General features: G+C 41.1%; 1 protein-coding gene across 1 annotated transcript in view; it reads right to left on the reverse strand.

The window, feature by feature from the left end:
* aacs (acetoacetyl-CoA synthetase) overlaps window positions 1-18,867 on the reverse strand; it is a 41,265-nt gene extending 22,398 nt beyond the window's left edge. The window contains exons 1-10 of the mRNA XM_085785989.1: window positions 18,542-18,867; window positions 17,295-17,398; window positions 14,866-14,986; window positions 13,701-13,814; window positions 8,109-8,206; window positions 7,235-7,349; window positions 6,626-6,707; window positions 6,359-6,512; window positions 2,822-2,902; window positions 690-814 (exon numbers count right to left, since the gene is read on the reverse strand). Coding sequence (XP_085642115.1) covers window positions 690-814; window positions 2,822-2,902; window positions 6,359-6,512; window positions 6,626-6,707; window positions 7,235-7,349; window positions 8,109-8,206; window positions 13,701-13,814; window positions 14,866-14,986; window positions 17,295-17,398; window positions 18,542-18,680 — 1,133 coding nt within the window. The 5' untranslated portion in view covers window positions 18,681-18,867. The remainder of the gene's footprint in view (window positions 1-689; window positions 815-2,821; window positions 2,903-6,358; window positions 6,513-6,625; window positions 6,708-7,234; window positions 7,350-8,108; window positions 8,207-13,700; window positions 13,815-14,865; window positions 14,987-17,294; window positions 17,399-18,541) is intronic.
* Window positions 18,868-20,951: the final 2,084 nt, after the last annotated feature.

A 20,951-nucleotide genomic window follows, 5' to 3' on the forward strand; every position in this document is an offset into this window, starting at 1 on the left:
AACTCCCAGCACCCCTCTCTTCCCGCTCTCTTTCTGATTTTAGATTTTTCTCTATATTCTACATTTGCCTGCTTCTCAAACATCTCATATTAAAAATTTTTTTTTTTTCTTCTAAAAGCCCACATTTGTTCTTATAGCCACCCGACGCAAGTTGAATCCCTTATTGAGGCTGCAGCCTGTTTTCAGCTGCACTGAACTCTATTAAAGCTGCCACAGATATAGAGAATATCATACAGAAACTTTTTTGAAGGGGAATTGGATGGTTTTGTTTTGTTTGGGAATTAGTTTTGAACATCTAAAACAAAGAAAAAAAGGTTTGTCTTTACAGAAGCTCTGTGTAGATATCCCCATGTTGAGCCTTGATTTATTTGTGATTCCATGAAGCATCTTGCAAATTTGTGGAAGATCAAGACTCTTAAGACTGAGAGTGAGACTGTTTGTGCTTATGTTTTTTCACACGTTGTATAGGAAATCATTGTCACCTTAATATTGATTTTATATATATGTATATTAAATACTGTTCATAATGAGAGCGTTTTTCAAAGTGCGTTTTAGGATTTAAAATAAAAAATCATCTTTCAACAGCAAGCAAAAAACAACAGAGCAATTCAAACACTGTCAGCCCCTTTTTGGCAGCATATCTCCTTTGTGTGTGTGTGTATTTGTGCATGTGTGTGTGGCTAACTCACCCCAGCTGGTCTGTCAGGTTCCACAGTACGTCCGGTGTGGGCATTAGTGGTGAACCGTCATATAAAACCACAGAGGCTCCCACTGCCAGAGCAGACACCAGCCAGTTCCACATCATCCAGCCGGTCTACGAGCAGCGGAGATAACGAACAGAGTGGTCAGTTTATCTGCTGTAAACAATCCCGCCTCATCAACATGGATGAAATGGGAAGGAGAAATGGACGACCCCCGCGGACCGTGAATTATGTGCCTGTGGTTCGCGTGATTGTTTGCCGCTCCATGCTGAGCTTCCGCCTTTGGCACCATCTCTCACATGAACAAATAATGATGGTATTGGTTCGACTGAACAAGTGTCCACAGTGCTAATACAGGACATATTGTCTATGTGGGCATTTACCGTACTGTATAAACTACCAACTAATGGTGAAACGACTCGTCTGTCAGTGACAGCAAAAGTTTGATTAAGTTCATTCATGTATCAGGTAAAAGTATATCGGCTATTGCCAAAGACGTTTGGAAGATTCACTTTTTACATCTTGGTTATTTTCAAGTCTATTCTAACCTAACTGGGAGCGGTACCTATCCAACATTGAGGGGAAACTATGCAAGTCGGACGCTTTTTCGTTTCGTTTTGGTTGCTTTTTTCTCTACAGAGCTCCCCTACAATTTCAGAATGCATATTTACCCGCGAGAAGGAAATCTGAGGAGCCATGTCTACCGAGATGGCCAATGTTAATAAGAGATTACAGAATACCAGGCGTGTTTGTGCCGTATTGCCGTAAAGCAGTCCATGTTTCTCGTGAGATGAGATCTGGGACACCGCACTGATCTGGCAAGGTTGTTTTTTGACCAAGAGACGCTAGGTGGAAGGCAAAGAGCCTCTATTCTCACTATGACAAGTCATTTAACCATCACAAATACTCCAAAGCTGCTTAATTAAGGTAAAAATCCTGCATAGTTCCTCTGTAAAGGGCTTGACGAGGAGATATGATGATGATATCATTCTGAACACTGTACTTCAAGCATCACTGAGCAAATAACATGTTATGACCTTCTATCGTCCTGAGTCTTTCCCCCTTTTTTTTTACTGTGTTTTTATTTTTTTTCTTGTTTAATTTTTGTTTGATCATTCTTGTTTTTCCAGTTTGCTGGATGGATTACACCATAGATCAGTTCACCTTCTGTGTCTCAACATTAATACTGCAGGTTGTTATGCAACCAAACATTTGCCACATATATTTTTGTAATGTGTGATACTTAAAAAAATCCCCCAAAAATATGAATCATAGAGGTATGTTTTTTAACCTAATGAAGTAAGACATCTAGATCTTAAGATATGAGAGAAAGAAGGCAAGTAAACATGAGGCAGTGGCACCTCAGCTCGTAGCCACCTAAACTGTGTCGGTGTCTGGTCTGTTTGTTCTGGACAAAAACAACAATTTTGTGTCTAATTCAGCTGCTCTTACAACGTCTTGATTATAAGTTGGAAGAGCAACAATAGAAACAAAGTTTAACGGTCAGTCAGTTCCCATCATCCTATGCTGTGTTTTGTCATTGTTGTTTTTGCTTGAGCGCGGCTACACTACACATAAGTATTTAGTGATGTAGTTTGCCTAAACAGATGTAAAACACTGGATGGAAGTTACTTTATTTACAGCCTGAGAAACTTCCTTGTTAGATGCCAGAATCACTTTCTAAATCGAGGAGACGTGAGCCGAGCCGAGCCCACATAATTGTTCTCGTGTCAGAAACCCAAACCGCAGCTGCGCACTTGTCAAACATAAACACACAAATACACAACAACCCACAACTCAACAACTGCAGCTCTAATAAGATCAGACTCCTCGGTTTTGAACATTATCATCAAAAAGGAGGCAGCAGCTTCTTCTTCTTCTTCCTGTGACCTGCCTCTGTGTGTGTGTGTGTGTGTGTGTGTGTGTGTTTCTTTATGACCCGCCTCATGATGAATAACACCCAGCTATATGAAACATTATACCCCTGCAGAGAGCTGGGGTGAGGCAGTGGGTGGGCAGAGGGGGAGAGTGCTGCAGGAATCAGAAATTTTCTATATCATGAGCACTTTCTTTTCTATTTTATTTTTTTTTCTGTTTTTGTGATGAGGCTGTGTACCTACCGTAGTGTAGTAAATGATGACGTCGCTGCTGGTCATATTGCCGTGCAGAATGTGTTCCTTCAAGTGTTGGATGAGCGTGCCCTAATGAGACAAGAGAGAGAGAGAGAGACTGTTAATTTGATTCTGGTTGACTACAGATATTTTATAACGACACTTCTGTTTCATCGGTAACACTTTACAATAAGGGTCCCTTAATTAACGTTAGTTAGTACATTATTAAGCATTAATTAACTGTTTACAGATATATTAAAGGTGTCATATGTAAGAATGTGGCTAAAAACGGTTACTGCAGTCAAATTCAAAACACAGCGATCTCGTTTTTTCTCCCAGTCGTAGCGGCAGCTCAGTGGAAGCAGACCGGAGGCTGAAATGCCACTGACGCCGCCGTGACTGGGAGAGAGGGCTAGGAGGCGCAACATGTAAACACCTAAATTCAAAACATAAACATGATTTGCAGTCTGCAAAAAAAGATTTTGAATGCGAATACTCTGGCCGTACTATTGTTGTTGGTGAGTTTATCATGTTATATGAACATTATTCCTGAGTCTCTGTGACATATTAAGAGGATTTTACGGCCACTTGATTTAGATTTCTTACATGCTGTACCTTTAACAATCATTATTTTGTATTTATTAGGATTAGGAAACACATTAATTAATGTAGCCTATTAGTAAGCAGTTAATTCATGTTTACTAATCAAAGTTAGTTAATAAATTATTAAGTAATAATAAAAGTTGAATAATGTAATTAGTTATCATTATGTATGCATTACTCAGCATTAATTAACACATAAGTTTATATATTAATGCTTAATAATGCACTAACTAACATTAATTAAGGGACCCTTATTGTAAAGTGTTACCGTTTCATCTCTGACAAATTCTAAGTATCACTGAAATATTGCAATACAACAATGAAGTTTTATCTTATGCTCCTATGTCAAGCTGGCTTCCACACACACAGAGGCACTTCTCTTAGGAAAAAGGGGCAATTTGGGTTAAGTGTGAATTCTCCCACAGTCACTGACCCATCACAGTTGGAGAGGTAATTATTGCTGGTGTAGAGTACGAACTGTATGACCGTGTGCATGACTGCGTGAGCTTTCGGTTTGAGCCTATGTGTACTTTGCTGTTCTACTAAACAGGTGGTCCATGTACATGTGTGTGTGTGTGTTGCATATAATCTTTGGCAGGACTCAGCTGCCATGCCCGTCCCCCCATGTTCGTGCCATCTTGCCGCCGACAGCATGTTAACAGAGCCGTAACAAAGCATAAAGCACAACAGCGCTGGGGCTAATTGGTAGAGCCAGCGAGTACTGCCAGCGTCACAATACGAAATGTTTTCACCAACGCATTACTGTCCAATTATCGGCGGCGTGGGGAGAAGGATGGGACACAAAAGAACGAGATGGAGACAGAGAGGAATACAACAAGGGGAGGAAATAAAAGGATGCTGGAGGAGAGAGGGGATAAAGTAGTAAAAAAAAACCTAATGAGAGTCCGAAAACAGAGGACTAAGTGGGATAAGAGGGGGGAAGATTCATGCAGGTTAAGGACAGAGAACCAATTTGAAAGAGGGATGGGAGACTGAAACAGAGAAGAAAGAAGGAAAATAGGTGTTATAGAGAGAGAGAGAGAAAAGGAGAACAACTTGTTATGTGAGGACGTGTGACTGCATTTGTTTGTGTGTGTTAATCCATTTTGAATGTGGAGTGTTTCAGCCTTCAAAAGTGCAGTGGTCCTCTTGAAATCACACATTCAGATGTGGTCGGTAGCGAGGAGGGGAGGAGAAAAAAAAGAAAGTCATTCATACTCCTCTTTTGAGAGCAAATAACCTTCTAAAAAGAGATCAGCTGGTGGAGGTCTGCTGCCATCTAGTGGAGGAGCGTGTAACAGAAAAACCAACTCACACTTAGGCCCAATTTCTCAGTCACACCCTGTCACCAGAGTGAGATGGGGTAGAAATATTCCCCTATGAAAGAAGATGCTATTACTACACGGTAATAACTGCATCATGTGCATCATAATGCATTTATATCAGACAAGCTGCTGCTGATCTTCATGTCTTGTATCACATATACAAAAATATCTGACCTTTTTTTCCAAAACTTTTCTATCAACAGCGGGGTTGTGATACATGGACTAAATGGAATGTAAAATGGTTGTTGTGGTTATAAAATCCTTATTAATGGTAAAATATTTAATATGTATGTGTCTCTTTGGTTGTTTTTGGATCATGCGGCCATTTTGCTGTTGTATTCTGGGAAATTTGTCAATCCCCTTTCGAAATGGGATTGGGATAAGGCCCCTTCTGTAAGTAGCAATAAAGACTTGACTACTGCTCCTCAGCTGTGGTTTTGTTCATAATGTGGCAGATGTGTGAGCTATAATGACAGCTGTGATACTGAGGTGAAGTGGGATCAGGAGGTGAAGCAGGTCGTCCACTAATCAGAACGTCGGCGGTTCGATCCCCGGCTCCTCTGAGCTGCAACGTCCTTGGGGCAAGATACTGAACCCCTAAATCGCTCCTGAGAGCTGCTCCATCAGTGTGTGTGTGTGTGTGTGTGTGTGTGTGTGTGTGTACGAGTGCGACGGGTGTTGTAAAGTGCTTTGAGCGGTCCTTAAGCCTGAGAAACAGGCGATTTACTAGAATTTTGTGTCAATGATATCTCATCCCTCCAGCTACTAAAGGGACCTTGTGAAGAGGCTGCTGCTGTCCGAGGTGAGGAATTAACTTGAGTGAGAAATCCTTAAAAGTGGAGAGAAAAATGGAAATGTTGCCATCTATTGTTCCATCACAACACAACACAGCCAAATTGATCTGCTAATGAAGACCATGTGATGTGACAGAAAGCTCCAGAACAGCTTCAGAGAATAGTTATGTTGTCCACTTGAGAATTTCTTCCTCTTCTTCATCTTCTCATTGAAAACATGTCTCTGTGGTTTTATAAGAGAGAAAGCATCGCCTTCTTTTCACACTGATCATCGCTGATGTACAGTATATAATATAAACGGTGGGAATTGAAAATCAAACTGTGGTCCAGCTCTGCAAACAGATGTGACCAGCATGAGCTTACGGCTGTGAGAGCCATCTTTAGTTGTAGAGCAGCTAATGATTATTCTAGATATTTTACTTTCATTCCAGCTAAACAAATATGTGAAATAGGCTAAGTGAATGTGTAATTTGCTTGTTTCATTCTTCCAGTATCACCTTTGTGTGTTGTGAAGCCAGTTAGGGCACAGAAACCTTTAATAGGTTTAAAGCTAGGGCTCTGGCTATTATTTGTATTGCTATGTTTCATTTTTTATTGCCACATGTGGTCCTATTGAAGGCCCAGGGTGCGGGTCCACGGTTCGCCACTGGAAATGAATGAACCAGCTCGTGGTTGTGTATTAGGATGCCAGAGGCTCCATGCCCACAATGTGTGTGCGTATGTGTGGTATTGTGTTTTTTTTACCAGCTGAACAAACCAACAGCGGCAGAGCCATCCATACTCTGTAATAACAGGCTAATGGAAACCAGTGTGTGTCTTCTCACCCCAGCAGAGTGGACCATGCATTTAGGCGCTCCCGTGGTTCCAGACGAGTACATGATGAAGAGAGGGTGACAGAAGGGAAGCTGCTCAAACTCCAGCTGAGGGAACTGGTCGGCCTCGCCGCGCCCGGACGCCAAGAAATCATCAATAAATACACTGTGGAGACATTTAAAGTAGAGATATGTGAGAGGGAATACATCTGTGACCTGCTCTATGTTAACAGTTCTTAGTTTTAACACCTCAGTGCATTAATATCCACACACACACACCTGTTGGGGATCTTGGCGAGGTCGGTCTCGTGCTTGGAGCGAGCGTAGGGAATCACAACTACTCTCTTCAGGTCAGGCAGACCTAGATTTCAGAGAGAGAGAGAGAGAAGCTGATGCCTTTGTGTTCTCACATCACAGTTAATCTTTATGGAGAGACAAATATGCTCCCAGATGAATCCCAGTTTCATTTTCATAAACACGTAACACATTTTGCTTCTTAGTGGAAGTCACAGGAAATTAATTTTTAGAAAGGAGCGATGAAGATGTGGAGGAATTCTCTGGGAGCTCCTGTGCTAACACATTAAGATCCTGCTTCATTCTGTACATCTACCCTGCATCTGTTCTGCATTAATTATTCAACTTTGAACACTTGTAAAAACCCAGTAGAGCCACTTTATTCTAATCTACTGATGTTGCACTATAACGACTCTATTTCCGCAGTTTGCAGGAATTCCTCCTTGGTTGTACTTGCTGTAAAGAGACCGAATACATCTCTGACAGTATCAGACAAAAGCCTTTGATGATAATCATAGAGAAAGAGCAATAATCAAACAAAAAATGTAGAAAATGGTCAGAAACATTAATCCATAAGTGAATGTGTTTGCCAACCTTTGACGACGCTGGTCAGCTTTTCCATGTGGTCATGTGTTTTCCCGTTGTAAACGACTGCAGCGACAGAGAAGATCAGTTTGGGCTGGATTTGAGAAAACCTGTCGAGGACACCCTGAGAGAAAGAAAGGAGAGAAAGAGAGAGGGGGTGGGGTTTTACAAAAACACTGATTTACAATTACAACTCTGCAAAGTTAGTTAAACTTATTTTACATTTAAATTGAATTTGAATTTTTATTTTTGCACAAAGTTAAAAGAATACAACATAAAACATGATAGGTAACAATAGGACAGTGCAGGGAGAGGCAAAAAGCCACAATGGGCTTATTTTTAAGTTAAACCTGGATTGGTCATGTTTGATTAAAACATCTAGAGTAAGAGCAGTTCTCTAATCTGCCTGAGGGGGCAGCAGCGGGTCAGAAACAAAAAGCAGAGAGCGAGACGACAGAAGGAGCATTGATGCAGGAGCTGCTGCAGGATGATGTGGTTAATTACACTCACGCTCAACTCGCACACGTGACATTTTCCTTCACGGAGCTCATTCACCTCTTACTCTGTGTAAATTGTCATTTGAGTTATGTGTCGTGAATCCACTTTAAGAACTGGCACGGGACAACTGGCCCAGAGCAGCTGAGGTCGAGGACGAGAGCATGAACTCTGCCAAGATTAGAGATAAAAATTGCCACTGGCACCATGACTCAAACACACACTCTACCAGCACTGGCAGGTGCTTCAGAGTCGACCAGCAGATCAGACAGGTTTGGTTTGGTTTGGTTTTTCTATCGAACTTGAGATTAACTCTGAATGTTATTCATATTGAGACTATTTGGAGTTTGTGAGACTTTTTATCTCAAACATCAAACACAATCCTTACATTGACTCCAAAGTCGACGGACGTGGAGCTCCAAATGGCTCCGATGCTGGCGGCGGCTAACATGGCCTCTACTGCATGGATACCATTAGGTAGGTAACCTGGAGGGGGAGGAGGAAAACATTAAGTTTAAGTGCAAATCCATACCAGTCTTAAAAAACAATATACATGTGTGCAGAAATAAGGATATTTTAGTTGAAAGAAATGATAAGTGATTTCAGAAACTATCCTGGTTTTTGTGATATTTACTATCACATGGGTTATGACACACCAATATACATATATACGGTATATAAAAAGCCAGTAGTACAACGAAAGTAGCTGGGCTTGTTATTATATAGCCTCTCTCTCAGTAGGTCATTGAGTGTAACTGAGAGAACAGAGGAAAGAAATATTGTGAGACAGAACAATACGGGAGAGAGAGAAAGAGAGTGAGAGAGCGAGAAAGAGAGAGAGAGAAAGAGGGATGAGACTGTAAAAGAAGAGGAGGAGCGAGGGAGGAAGAAGCTTTCATTCTCAACAATGTGGGAGATTGTGGTCAAGGACAGAGCGAGTTTTCTCACAGATGATCGGATCAGTGAGGGTTAGAGGGAAAATCAGAGACATTTATTGATTACTGCACTAAAAGGAAGGAGAGAGAATACCAAACAGAGACACACAGTATTGAAATTCATACCATTATCTCACAGTCATTCATTACCATATTAACTTCAGCCAACACCAATAAAGACAATCTGTGTCACAGTGCTGCAGGAATAATGACTCCTGTTTTCATTTTTAGTTTAATGCTTGGTGTCTATACTGTATATCCCTGCATTAACAGGAAGTGAGATAATAACTGTGTTCAGTCAAACATTATATTCAAAAAGAAAAGAAAAGTCATTTTTCACAGTAAAATACATTTTTACACAGATCTGATAGATATAAATCAGGTATAATCTTCATATAAAACATAATAGAGGTAGAAAATACCTTCAAGATGTTATTATAAGACACTGATAAGGTGATTGTGTATATACTGTAAATGGCTGCCACCCAGATGACTCACAGGAGCTCTGCTGCTACCTTTAAACAGTCGATAACATGTATCTAATCTAAAACATAACAAAACAATAACACAGCCGGTAGTTTCCTGCAACCAGTCCGACTGGTCAAAGGCAAAACTGTAAACCACGCTGTCACCTCCTGTGAATCATGACCGATCAGCCTCATTGGCTAATTTAATTGGTTGCTAGGCTGCCGACTCCCGCCGTAACCAGGAAGCAGATCCGACACTTCGGGGCTGGCAGATCATCAACATCCTGCTACACTGACTCCTGCTGCAGACGCTCCCATAAATTATGATCCTCCAACACTCAGATCAGGACAAATAGCGTCATGCATCATGATCTTTCTACAGCAGCCGTGCCTCACTGCTGCTGCCACAACACAGTTTACACGTCAACCCACTGCCCTTATCAGTCCACTCATGTAAACCACAATAAAACTTTATTGCTCAACATGCCTAACTGATAACCACTGTCTGAGAGTCTAATATTAACATCTACTCTGTTGTGACGCCACTGCTTTACCACTTCTACATAACTGCAACTTCCTTATGCTACTGTTCTTCTTATGTTTGGCTTCTACTGTCTTTTATTATTGTGCCAGTTTTTGACAGTTTTTGGACTCGAAGCAGTGCCATACGATTCAGACAAAAAAATGACTCAGGTCTTAGTCATGTGCATTAAGCAATGATGATGTAATGTTTATAGAAACAAACGGGTGACGTGTGTGTGGTCAACTACACACAAACCAGCTGAGAAATGATGTCTGTGTACATTATCTGGAGGGAGAGGAGCAATCCCTCTGACGACAGCCTGTGGTCAGTTCAGGAGAACTTTGATTACGACTGATACTTTAGAAACGAATAAAGGATGAATCAAGGTTTTATTTTCCCTTTGGAGTCTTCTTTTCTCACAGCTTTGTAAATGTTTTTATATATATATATAACTAAATCCTGTGCTGTTTTCAACCATGTTTACTTGCTATTGGTTTGCTCCTTCACTTCCTCTGTGCGAGTGCGTTGGCACGTTAGCACCACCAGTGTTGATCACTGAGGTGGGATGAATCCACGTGCACGATGTTAAACACACCACCCATGTGTGTGCATCTTTGTGTGTGTGTGCGCATGACACAAACAAAAACACTGCTCCATAGTGTGATAAGAGAGAGAGATGATCACTGGTTTGGCATTTATATGTTACAGGATTGTTCTTGTGTTTATTTTAGCTCATTTTAGAGTATTGTCGTTTGTGTTGTGTTTTTTTGCCTCTACTTTCATTCAATTACACACAAAAAGCCTATAACTAAGGACTAAAGCCAAGAATTAGCAATTAGCTATAAACTCGTTGTGCAACTTGTGACTTTAATAACCTGTTTTTAACTGTTAAATTGCATAATCGCGATGGAGACAAATAAATAAATAAATAAATAAACTGAGACTGAAATGAACCGAAACTGACATCCTCCAACTGTGAGTTCATGTGTGTGTGTGTGTGTGTGTGTGTGTGTGTGTGTCTCTAGACACATGACTCTGCTATGGCGTGTAATTACTCTCAAAAATATGCGAGCGTGTAGCAACAGTCGAGCATGGGATTTGGGGGGTGGAGGTTGTTTCCTTCATTCATTTAAAAAAAAAAGAATAGATACAATAGATCAATATGTCATTAATTGTAATTGAGGTAAAATGTTTAATTAACCGTGATACTGATTTGAGGTCATATTGACCATAGCCCTAATTATAATGTAGCCTATTATAAATTTCAGTTTTAGGGAATCTGTAAAACTCAGCATGGAGTAAATTTGTGTTTTTAAAGGCTTTAGAAGTCTAAACAAGAACAGAATTAAAGTTATTTTCCGGCCTTTTTCTTATCAGCACTTATCCTGCTAGCATGACTTCATTTGAAATGACACACACAGACATATGAACCAAACAGGACACATGCCACATGCTGCATGTAGTGTTTTATGAGTCGTCCACAGTGCCACACCCACTCAGGGTGAGGACGTGTGTGTGTGTGTGTGTGTGTGCTACAGCAGCTTGTGCAGTGATGTCGTCTCTGTTATTCAAACTGTTTTCATCACGTTTCCATGCTGCTACAGTTTCCATGTATATGATATTTACATATTAGTCAGCATTGAGGCTGCAGTCGCACAGTATGTGAATTTTTGATGACACATAATTAAAAGAATATGTTTCCCCCTGCGGATGAAGAGCGGGTGTGAAGGTTATAAGCTTTGTAACAGGGTGGGGTGGAGTGGAGGGGGTGGGGCGATGGTGAGGATGACAGGAGGAGGAGGAGGAGGAAAGGAACAAAAACGTCCACGGGAGAAGGAATATGTGAGTGTGTGTGTACGTGAGTGTGTGTGTGTCCTGCTATAAAGCCTGGCTTCATCAGCTAAGTGCTTATATATCTCCTGGATTACGGACACTGACACGACATTTTAGTTTCAACCTGGGGACACACAACACACACCAGCGATGAAGACGCACAGTCAAACACACACATACACACACACACACTCACACAGATTTGTCTTTAGATACGTAAGAGAAAAGAGAAGCTGAATTCCCCCTCCTCTCTCTCTCTCCTGTTGTCTCTCCAGCTCGCTCTACCTCCCACCCTCCCACTCCGACTCCGTCCCTCCCCACTTTCTAATGAGATTCCCACAGAGCTTAAGTCAGTTAGCTAATGGATTTCCCCACCGCAACATCCATCTTTCTTCTGACCACACACTAACTTTCATACGCTTGCTTGCTGGTCATTCCTAGACAGAGAAGCTCAATATGAGCTCATGGACATTAGACATAGATGTTAGTCACACTGCTGCTTCTATATTAAAGGCATTGACATAAAAGAGTCATATGTCACAACAACAGTGAGCCATATGGCTGCTTTTATTCTGAAATCTTCATAATAATCATTTCAAAAATTCATAACGATAATAAAAATAATACCATGGTGCTGCCCAAGTCAGCTTCAGGTTTTTCTCCTTTTTTTGTTAAGGATGGCTTAAAATTGTAGCAGCAGTTCACATTTTTTTTGCCACACTTCTGTGTCACTGTGGCTCAGATATCAGATGTTTTTTTCCCCCTTAACTCAGCTTTTGAACATTGATTAAATAAAAAGCCACAAGTCTTTTCTGTCACCTCTGAACCAAAGTGCCTGTTATCGGCCATCTTTACTACAAAAAAAAAGGGTATGAAACTAAAGAAGGCTTTGTTTAGGACAATGTCTGCTTTGTAGCCGCCAACAATGGACGGCTCAGAAATGTGAGATGATGATGTTGTTTGACAGCCGTGGTGTAACTGAAGCTTTTGACACTGACACGGCAGCACAAACAGCTCAATACGTATTTCTGTGTCACATGGCGGGAGAAAGTGGCGGAGAGCAGAGATTGAAACTAGAGGTGGAGACAGATAAGAGTCAGGTCGGGCTGACATCCACGTACATCACAGTCAGCTGCAATGAGGAAGTTACCCATCTGAAAAATCACCTCTTCCCTCCCCTCCCCTTTCTTTTTTTAAAATGAGTTGGAAAGAAGCTGCATTAGAGACACTATTATTACATAATACCAGTTTGGTTGTTATATATATGACTAAATAATGGAGGAAAACTTATCTGCAGGATACTTAACAGACACAGCAGATGAAATGTATCTCTGAGTCAAGATAGATTTGTGATTGTGCTAAACTAAACTAAATTTGACTGAAAACATCAGTTTCTGGAGCTCCAGGCTCACTTATAAAGACTGACATCAAAAAAAGGTGCAGAGTCCTCATAAAAAGCTGAATAAACACTTTCAAATTTTGGATATGCAGCATTTTTTATTTTTTTTTGCTATGAGTGTGTATTCAAAGATCAGAAAACCTATTAATGCACTTTTATTTTTGTTCAGGGAGTCACTTTAACAACTGATTTAGCTCAGACATCTGAATACTTTTGTTTGATAAACTAAACCTCTGACAGCTGAGCATTTTCACAGCCTGCAATGTGGCATTAAGTTAAGATTGTGGCAGAAAAAAGATCTTAAAAATGTTTTCTAAAAATGCACCTATCACATATTGCAGTGTGAAAGATGGACATGCATGATGGCGTGCATTAAAAACCTCATGCAGTGTGAACACGTGGCTCTGTATGACTTCCCTGTTACAGTGTTGCCTTGCAGAAGAACAAATATTTGCTTTGAGAAAAAAAAAAAAAAAAGAAGTAAATGCTGACATTGAGAAAGAGCTGCAACTTGTGCCAAGACGGCGGACCGGCCCTCCTTGCCAGCGCACACTAAAACACACAAGTAATGGCAAATAAACTGTCCAACTTATTCTGCAACAGGCTGCAAATAATCATCCAACTCACTCACTTACATAATAAAGAGAACTGGGAAGGATGAGGAAGGTTAAAAAGAAATGAGTCAGGAGAGGAGCAGCTACAATTATAGTTCCACTTGAAAATGCTGGTGTTTAATCTACCGAACTAATGCGACCGATAATCAAACTTGGCTGCTTTTCCGTACCCTGCAGACAGAAGGCGATAAATTAAAAAAAAGACTCACCTACAACCCTGTCTCCAGTCTGGACTCCCATCTTCCTCATGGCTGCAGCAAACAGCGCCACGTCACGCCTGAGCTCGCCGTACGTCACCTTCACTATCTCCTCATTTGCCTCAGCTGATGGAGAGAGACAGAAATAGAGAGGGAGACGCAGAAACAAGGGTTAATTAATATGCACACTTTTTAAAAAAAGACTCAGAAAACATGTATTCTGATTGGGCTCGGACGTTTTTAGACTTTGTGTACCGCTTTGTAAAACCATGTTCTCGGTTATGGGGTTGATATAAATGCAAATGAAAGAAACCCCCCCTTTGAAATATGAAACAAAGCAAAGAAAGGGAGCACCAGGGAGGCAGGGACGGAGACATAAATAGAGGCAGAGGGTGCAGCAGGACAGAGCCACAGACAGCAACAGTCCTATTATCTCTGTAAGTAATAGTTTCCTGACATTCACAGTGGCTCCACAGCATTGTGACCGATGGGCCCTCTCATAATTACATTCCACCTCCTGAGGTAGATTGTGTGCATGTGCATGTGTGTGCATGTGTGTGTAGGAGTCTGCTCTACCTCACACACACACACATGCGGCAATAAAAAAAGGCCTATCCATTAGTATGTGACAGTCCTGAGAGGTGGAGCAGGGAGCAGCAGCTTTCATAACACAGTGACGTGCGCGACCCCGTGCCTCATCGCTGCTGCTGGACTCAAACGCTCCCTCAACGCCGATCTTTCATGTCGCTGCAAACTTGTCAACAATCACCCGGGGCGACGTGCAAAAAAAACAAAAAAACATCTGAGTGCACAAATGCTGATGAGTAAAGAAAAAGGAAAAGATAAACAAACACCATTGGAACAACGAACCGTCCCTGCATGGTGTCAGTGTGTGTGAAGGTGCGTTCAGGTGGGAGGAGGATGCTGCTGCGTGCACTGTGGGACTTTAGGAAACAATGTGTGTGTGTGTGTGTGTGTGTTAACTTGCGCGCTGTTTACTCTGGGCACAGAATCAACGTTGCCAAGCTTAGGGATTTAATTCTTAACGGAGATCAGCGGCGAGGCCACGCCTTAAGGTGCAGCAGCAGCAGCAGCAGAACTGTTGTAAACTGCTGGATATCACACACATCCTGCTGTTATTGAACCTGTAACGTTTACTCTAGTCTGTACAACTCACTCGCAGCGTAGAGAGCCACTTTGTCCTGGTCGCCGTGTTTGAGCAGGTTCTCGGCGTAGTTGAGCCGGGCGCCTTTGAACCACTCGGGGACATCTGAGATGCGCTTGGTTACATCCACCACCTGGGACACACCATAAAAAACACACAGGGGAGAGAGAGACAACACAACACTGTCACTGACCCACTCTGAACTTTAAAACGTTGGTGATCTTTGCTTTGACATTGATGATACAGTCACCTCTGTACTTACTTAAAGGGATACTTCAACATTTTTGGCAAATTGGCCCATTGCCATAATAGTTTTAGGAGTAGGTTTGTTACCTTTAATTGTCGGTGCAAGCTGTTTTAAGATCAGCGGAGCAGAGACGCGAGCTTCTCAGAGCTACGCTACGGAGGCTAATGGGATTTCTTGGTTTCCCTCATCAAACTCATCAAATACACAATCCAACAACTCCAAAACACTCTGGTGGACAAGTTGTGACCTACACATTCACCACGCTATGAGATAATAATGGAACGTTACGAGACAGAGTTGTTTTCGAGGCAAATTTATGCAAAACAGTTGATGCACGTTCCCGTCGGGGGCAGTTTTTCAGCAAGCAGTCTCTGCATTTACCTCTAAAACAACTCTGTCTTGTAACGTTCCGTTATTATCTCATAGCGTGGTGAATGTGTAGGTCACAACTTGTCCACCAGAGCGTTGGATTGTGTATTTGATGAGTTCGATGAGGGAAACCAAGAAATCCCATTAGCCTCCGTAGCGTAACTCTGAGCAGCTCGCAGCTCCGCCAATTTGTCAAAATGTTGAACTATCCCTGAAACACATTTTGTCACAAAGATCAATGGCTACATTAGTGATTTCTTTGCCTAAGCCAACTGTGCATCACTGTTGGACATTGATTGACCGAATAATTGTCTCCCCCTTGTTGTCCATCCACTATCTGCTGGGTCTGCAAACCTCAGATAGGATGTGGTTGAGAAAATGAGTGATAAAAGAAGAACCTCTGGCCAACAAGTGACGTGGAATGTGTTATCCATGTGTACAGAAAGGGTGTGTGTGTGCATGCTTGTGTGTGCGCGTGTGTTCGTGTGTGTGTGACAACATGGCTCAGTGTCATGAGCTCAGACCTCATTTGTTCCACTTCACACACCCACCTAAGTGGCTGTATCCTGGAACTAAGTAACACTGAGAGGCTGCACTGTTATTGAAATAATGGAAACACATATTAAGATCATTTGAGTTTTTTCTTTTTCTAGCTAGCTTTTTAATAACGGATTTTTAATAACAATGAGTTAATTTACTCATTTTGGTCATTAGGGGAAAAAACATTTTTGTTGCTTTTCTCACTCTGATTTCTGTCGGTGTATGAAAGAGAAAGCAGACGCAGGCGGATGTAAAATTAGAAACCAATAACATCATCTAATATCAATCAAATCAACATGGGGTTATTTGTAGCCACAGTCCATAAAAAGATCTTGTGTGCATTAGTGCACTCACTGGGCTCTTGTCAAACGAAAGTGAAAGGCTGACGGTGGCTTCAGCCTCCAGAAAAGCCCGTGTGTGACTCGTCAAAACATGAATAGTCCAGTTCATTGCCAGTCAAATGACTTGATAGAGTTTACAGACACACACCTTATATGTTTAAATAAACACTGATAGCCTACATGAGTATGTGTGGGTGGTTTCTGAAAGAGGCAAGACAATCATCATAAAATCAATTAACCAAGAGTGTTAAATAATAATTTGACTGCTTAGATAGATACTAGAAATCAGACAGAAATTATAACATTGACATAGAGGCCTATTGACAACAAAGAAACATATGAATTTAATGAGCAACAATAGAGTATTTCAAATGAATCATAATGGAAACGGCATGTCAAAGGCTCTGCACCAGTGTTGACACCAGTTGTCCTTAATTAGGCTCCGACAACATAACAAGGTGCACCAGACAATTAACTGTATTAATATGGGATTTTAAGTGTTCACAGTTGAGTGGATGCACGCAGCAGACAAAACAAAGGAAACAGGCCTCTTTTGAAACTTAGTTTGCCTCCAGAGGAACTGAGAAAAAAAACGCCTCAACATGGGACGTACCACTCTGACAAGGGAGGGACAGCAGGTGGTGCTGTCCTTTTTGAGGGAAACAATAAAACCTTAATGCATCCTGAAATCTTGTATTTCATGAATGAGGCCCAATAATTTGAGGTCTCTTTAATAAAGAGATGTTAATGTGCTCTGTGCATTTATTCAATCTTTATATGTCATTTATGTGCACTGTTCTATCCTAAGAATTTTAATGTATTTCTGTTTTCATTGCCAGATTTCTGATTGTAATTCTCATATGAACGATGAACATGGCAGCTGAATTTTATTGCAACATCAAAACTTGCAGTTGCGATGATGTGACATCAGAGTTTGGACTCACCTCCTCGTACGGTTTGGAGCTGACGACTCCACAGAAGCGCCACACCTCCGCCCAGAACTCTGAGTAACTGTCCACCGACCACTGGTACAGGTCATTGTAGTTAACTATAAGGGAAATAGAAAACATTATTTAGGCTACTTCTACATCGATAATAAGATATTACTTATGTAACCTGAAACACAACACGTTGAGTTGGAGCAGATGGTGAATGAAAGAAAAAAAAGATTGTAGCACCAGTGCATAACGAGGGAAACTGGTTTCTTGCAGCAGCACAGCCTCTCTACACTGTGTACCTGTCATGCTCCACTAATAACCACAGACTAAACCATAAACCACGGTAAATTCCTACAAATTATGGCCTTTTGCCCTGCAAATCTGAGATTAACACTAATAATCTCCACCCATGATTTAACGATTAATACCAAAAAGGCAAAAGTCATAAGTATTCTTAGTTAAACTAAATGAGCGGGAGCTGTTTTCTATCTACAGCCTCTGTTGTAAATTCAAAGACAACTCCTCGTATTCAAGGTGATTCCAGGAGATGTGGCTTCCCAGAAAGAAAGAGACACAGGTCAAGGTGAGTGTAATAAATAGTGGCAGATCTCCAAGCAGTGGTTTCTAACCTTTTTTTTTTGCCTTCTATGACCCTTTAATGATCACTGGTAAATCACTAACAAGCTTGCATGTGTCTTTTTGAGCTGCAGGAAAGATCAACAAAAAGACTTCAAGATGCATGTATGAATGCATTTGGTAAAAAAATTAATCGGGGGACCAAGTTTTTCTGCATTCCTCCAGAAACCCTGTTGGTTTTTGCAACGCCACCGTATCAATGAGACAATGAAAACAGGCCTCTGAGCTGTCACCGCCTGGTAGCTGCTGCTGCTTCTGCTGCTGGCAGACACACACACAGCCCAGTCCCAAATCCACACATTAAGCCCAGGCAGAGCTGCAATGTTGTTGTTGTTTTTACAAAGGGAGTGGTGGTGATGGTGGTTAGTAGGTTTGATGCCAGACTCATTAATATTCTCAGTGGCTGCTGGACAGCTCTGCTAGCAGGAGAGGTTGCACTGGAGAGAGGCAGCAGACACAGAGACACTGTCTGTTGGAGAAAACATGTAGGGACAGACACACACTGTCTATTTTTGTGTTTCTATTGAGCTTGGTAGGCTCAATTCAATCCACTACACCTACTCTCCACCTCCCTGTCTCTCTCTGTCTGTCTGGCTCATTGTCTGTTGTCCACTCACCCAGATTAAGTCCGTAGTCCCCGTTGACCTGTATCCTAAACTTGTCCATCTGTGTGTTCCTCTTGGAGTCCGGGTACCACAGCACCTTGCTCTCCATGTCCATAATTTTCTCGCTTTTCCCTTCCATGTCTTTAGACATCTTTTTTTTTGTCGGCTGCCAAAACACCGGGTGGTTTAACGCGAGTCCTGAGCGGCCAAAGCCGGAGCTTCCTGTCCCTGAGGCGGAGGGGAGGCGGCGGGCGGTTAAATCAGATCACCGGGACACGGGCCACTTCGTTAGGACGGCTCGGGGAATTACAGTGCGCGTCGCGACAGCTAGCAAGGCTATATGACTGTCAAAGAAGCGTGGGGTTACGGTTACCACGGAAAGCTGACAGGCCACGCCCCCTCCCCATGACGTAAGGACGTAGCTAAAGGAGAGCATGTTCAGGAAAGGCATTGCTCAGGACTGTTACACAGAATAGAAATTATTATGAATCTACTCTAGTCTGCGGACAGAAGGCGGGACATTATAGTTATATTTAATTATAGTGTCTGAAAAGTCTCTTTGTTTCAGTATAGATCCCTATATTCTCCATTAATCATCTATATTATTTTAATTTCTTAATCCTTCATTTAAATGAAGGATTAGGCAAACATTTCAGGTCACAAAATGGTGAGATAATTTTAAATGTAGTGTTGCAATGGTTAATTCAATTTTTATATAGGCTATATATTTAAATTTGAGTTTAACTTGAGCTTTTTTTCATTTTATGCAAGATAATATGAAAAATGTCTCTATTGTCAGTATATGTAACTAATATACAGATAAATAATCATTACATTTTTGTATTGCAGTCACCAAGTGAGGAGATAATTTAGGACATAAAGGGACTTGAATGTAGTGGTGCAATGATTTACTCAATATAATAATACAGCAATGAACTATTTTTTGATATATTTGAGTTTTACTTGATTCATTTGCATCTTATGCTCAGTGGTGTTGTATGAGGGTGAAAAGTTTGCATGATTCTATGGGCCTTTGAATGACAGGGACCCTGAAATATATCAGATCACGGGGTAGATCATTTGGTAATTTAGGTGATTTCAGGACATTAGGGAAAATTATTAATTATTAATACTTACATTCATATTCCAGTGGGTGTATGGGACATCTTTTTATTTACTTGTTTTTGGCTAAATGGATGTCAGAGACTGTTTGAAGTAGCCTATTGAGTGACTCAGTCTGTATGGAAGTGAAACCTAGTTTTAAAATAGCCTACTTTTATACAGACAAAAATATGATAATCTATTTGCCATCTACTGGTGGTGATAAACAACTGTAATTGGGTCAAGATTTTGAAATTTGAATACAGTTAATTGAAGTCTAAATGCCATCTCTTAATGGGGCCCAAATACCTCACAGAACCTTATGTTATAGCCTACAGTCCTACTAACTCTTCTTTACTACTTTTCTCAGGCAAATGTGGTGCTTTTTACTCCACTAAAAGTATTTGAATTCTTTTCATCTAGTGTTTAATCTGATCTTTTTTCAAGTTCAGTTGATTAAATTGGGTATCTAATAAACCATTTGTAGCCTATGCTAATAGATAAGCTCCTGTCCTCCATACTATAGTTATCTTGGAATATGTGTTGTTAGTTTAAGTGTCACAGTTGAAATGTTGTGGCAGTAGGCCTATGTCTTACATGTCTGTTACCTGTTTGACCAGCGTCTCCTGTTTTTGTCACATATGGACAAACTGGTCTGCCCTTTGGGAATTTGAAAAGACATCTTGTCTAGCCTGCAGTTGATTACAGTTACTTTGGTGTTTTAAAGATTGAGATTTTGCATTCATAATCATAGACACACAATGAATAAAATATGATATATTGTTACACAATGAACTGCTGTAACAAAATCAGTGTGACATGTTTATGTATCTGAAAAACAGTTAACAATTTAGAAATATGATATAATCTATCTGCTATTTATCATGTGCTTTTAATAGGCTACTTGAACGTTTTCTGTTAAAGGATATTTATCTCATTTATATATTTATAAATGTTTCGTACGGTTTAGAATGAACCCCGTAGATATCTTGAACGCTTCCTGCACGTTAACGTTCGATGGAATTGTATGGCGTTCTATGTGTTGCATCCATGGTTGCACCAGAGAGAATCTTGCCTGTCAGTAGCAGCATCGTGATTGGTCCGCAGCGCTGATTCGACTATCAGCCGACATATCGCTCTATGTTGGAGGCGTATCGCGCCTGTTGGACTGGCGCCTCGATGGGCCAATGGGAAACTGGCTTGCGGTGCCGCAAAAGAACCAGGTTAGCCAATCAGAGAGCGAGAACGTAGGAGCATTTTAGGGGTGTGCCCAATCAGTGAAAAGGAGCAACGACCCTCCTCACTTTGTGCTGGTGGCATG

Source organism: Trachurus japonicus, chromosome 9, assembly GCF_045865225.1.
Source record: "Trachurus japonicus isolate A0001 chromosome 9, Traja_1.0".
Taxonomy (NCBI): domain Eukaryota; kingdom Metazoa; phylum Chordata; class Actinopteri; order Carangiformes; family Carangidae; genus Trachurus; species Trachurus japonicus.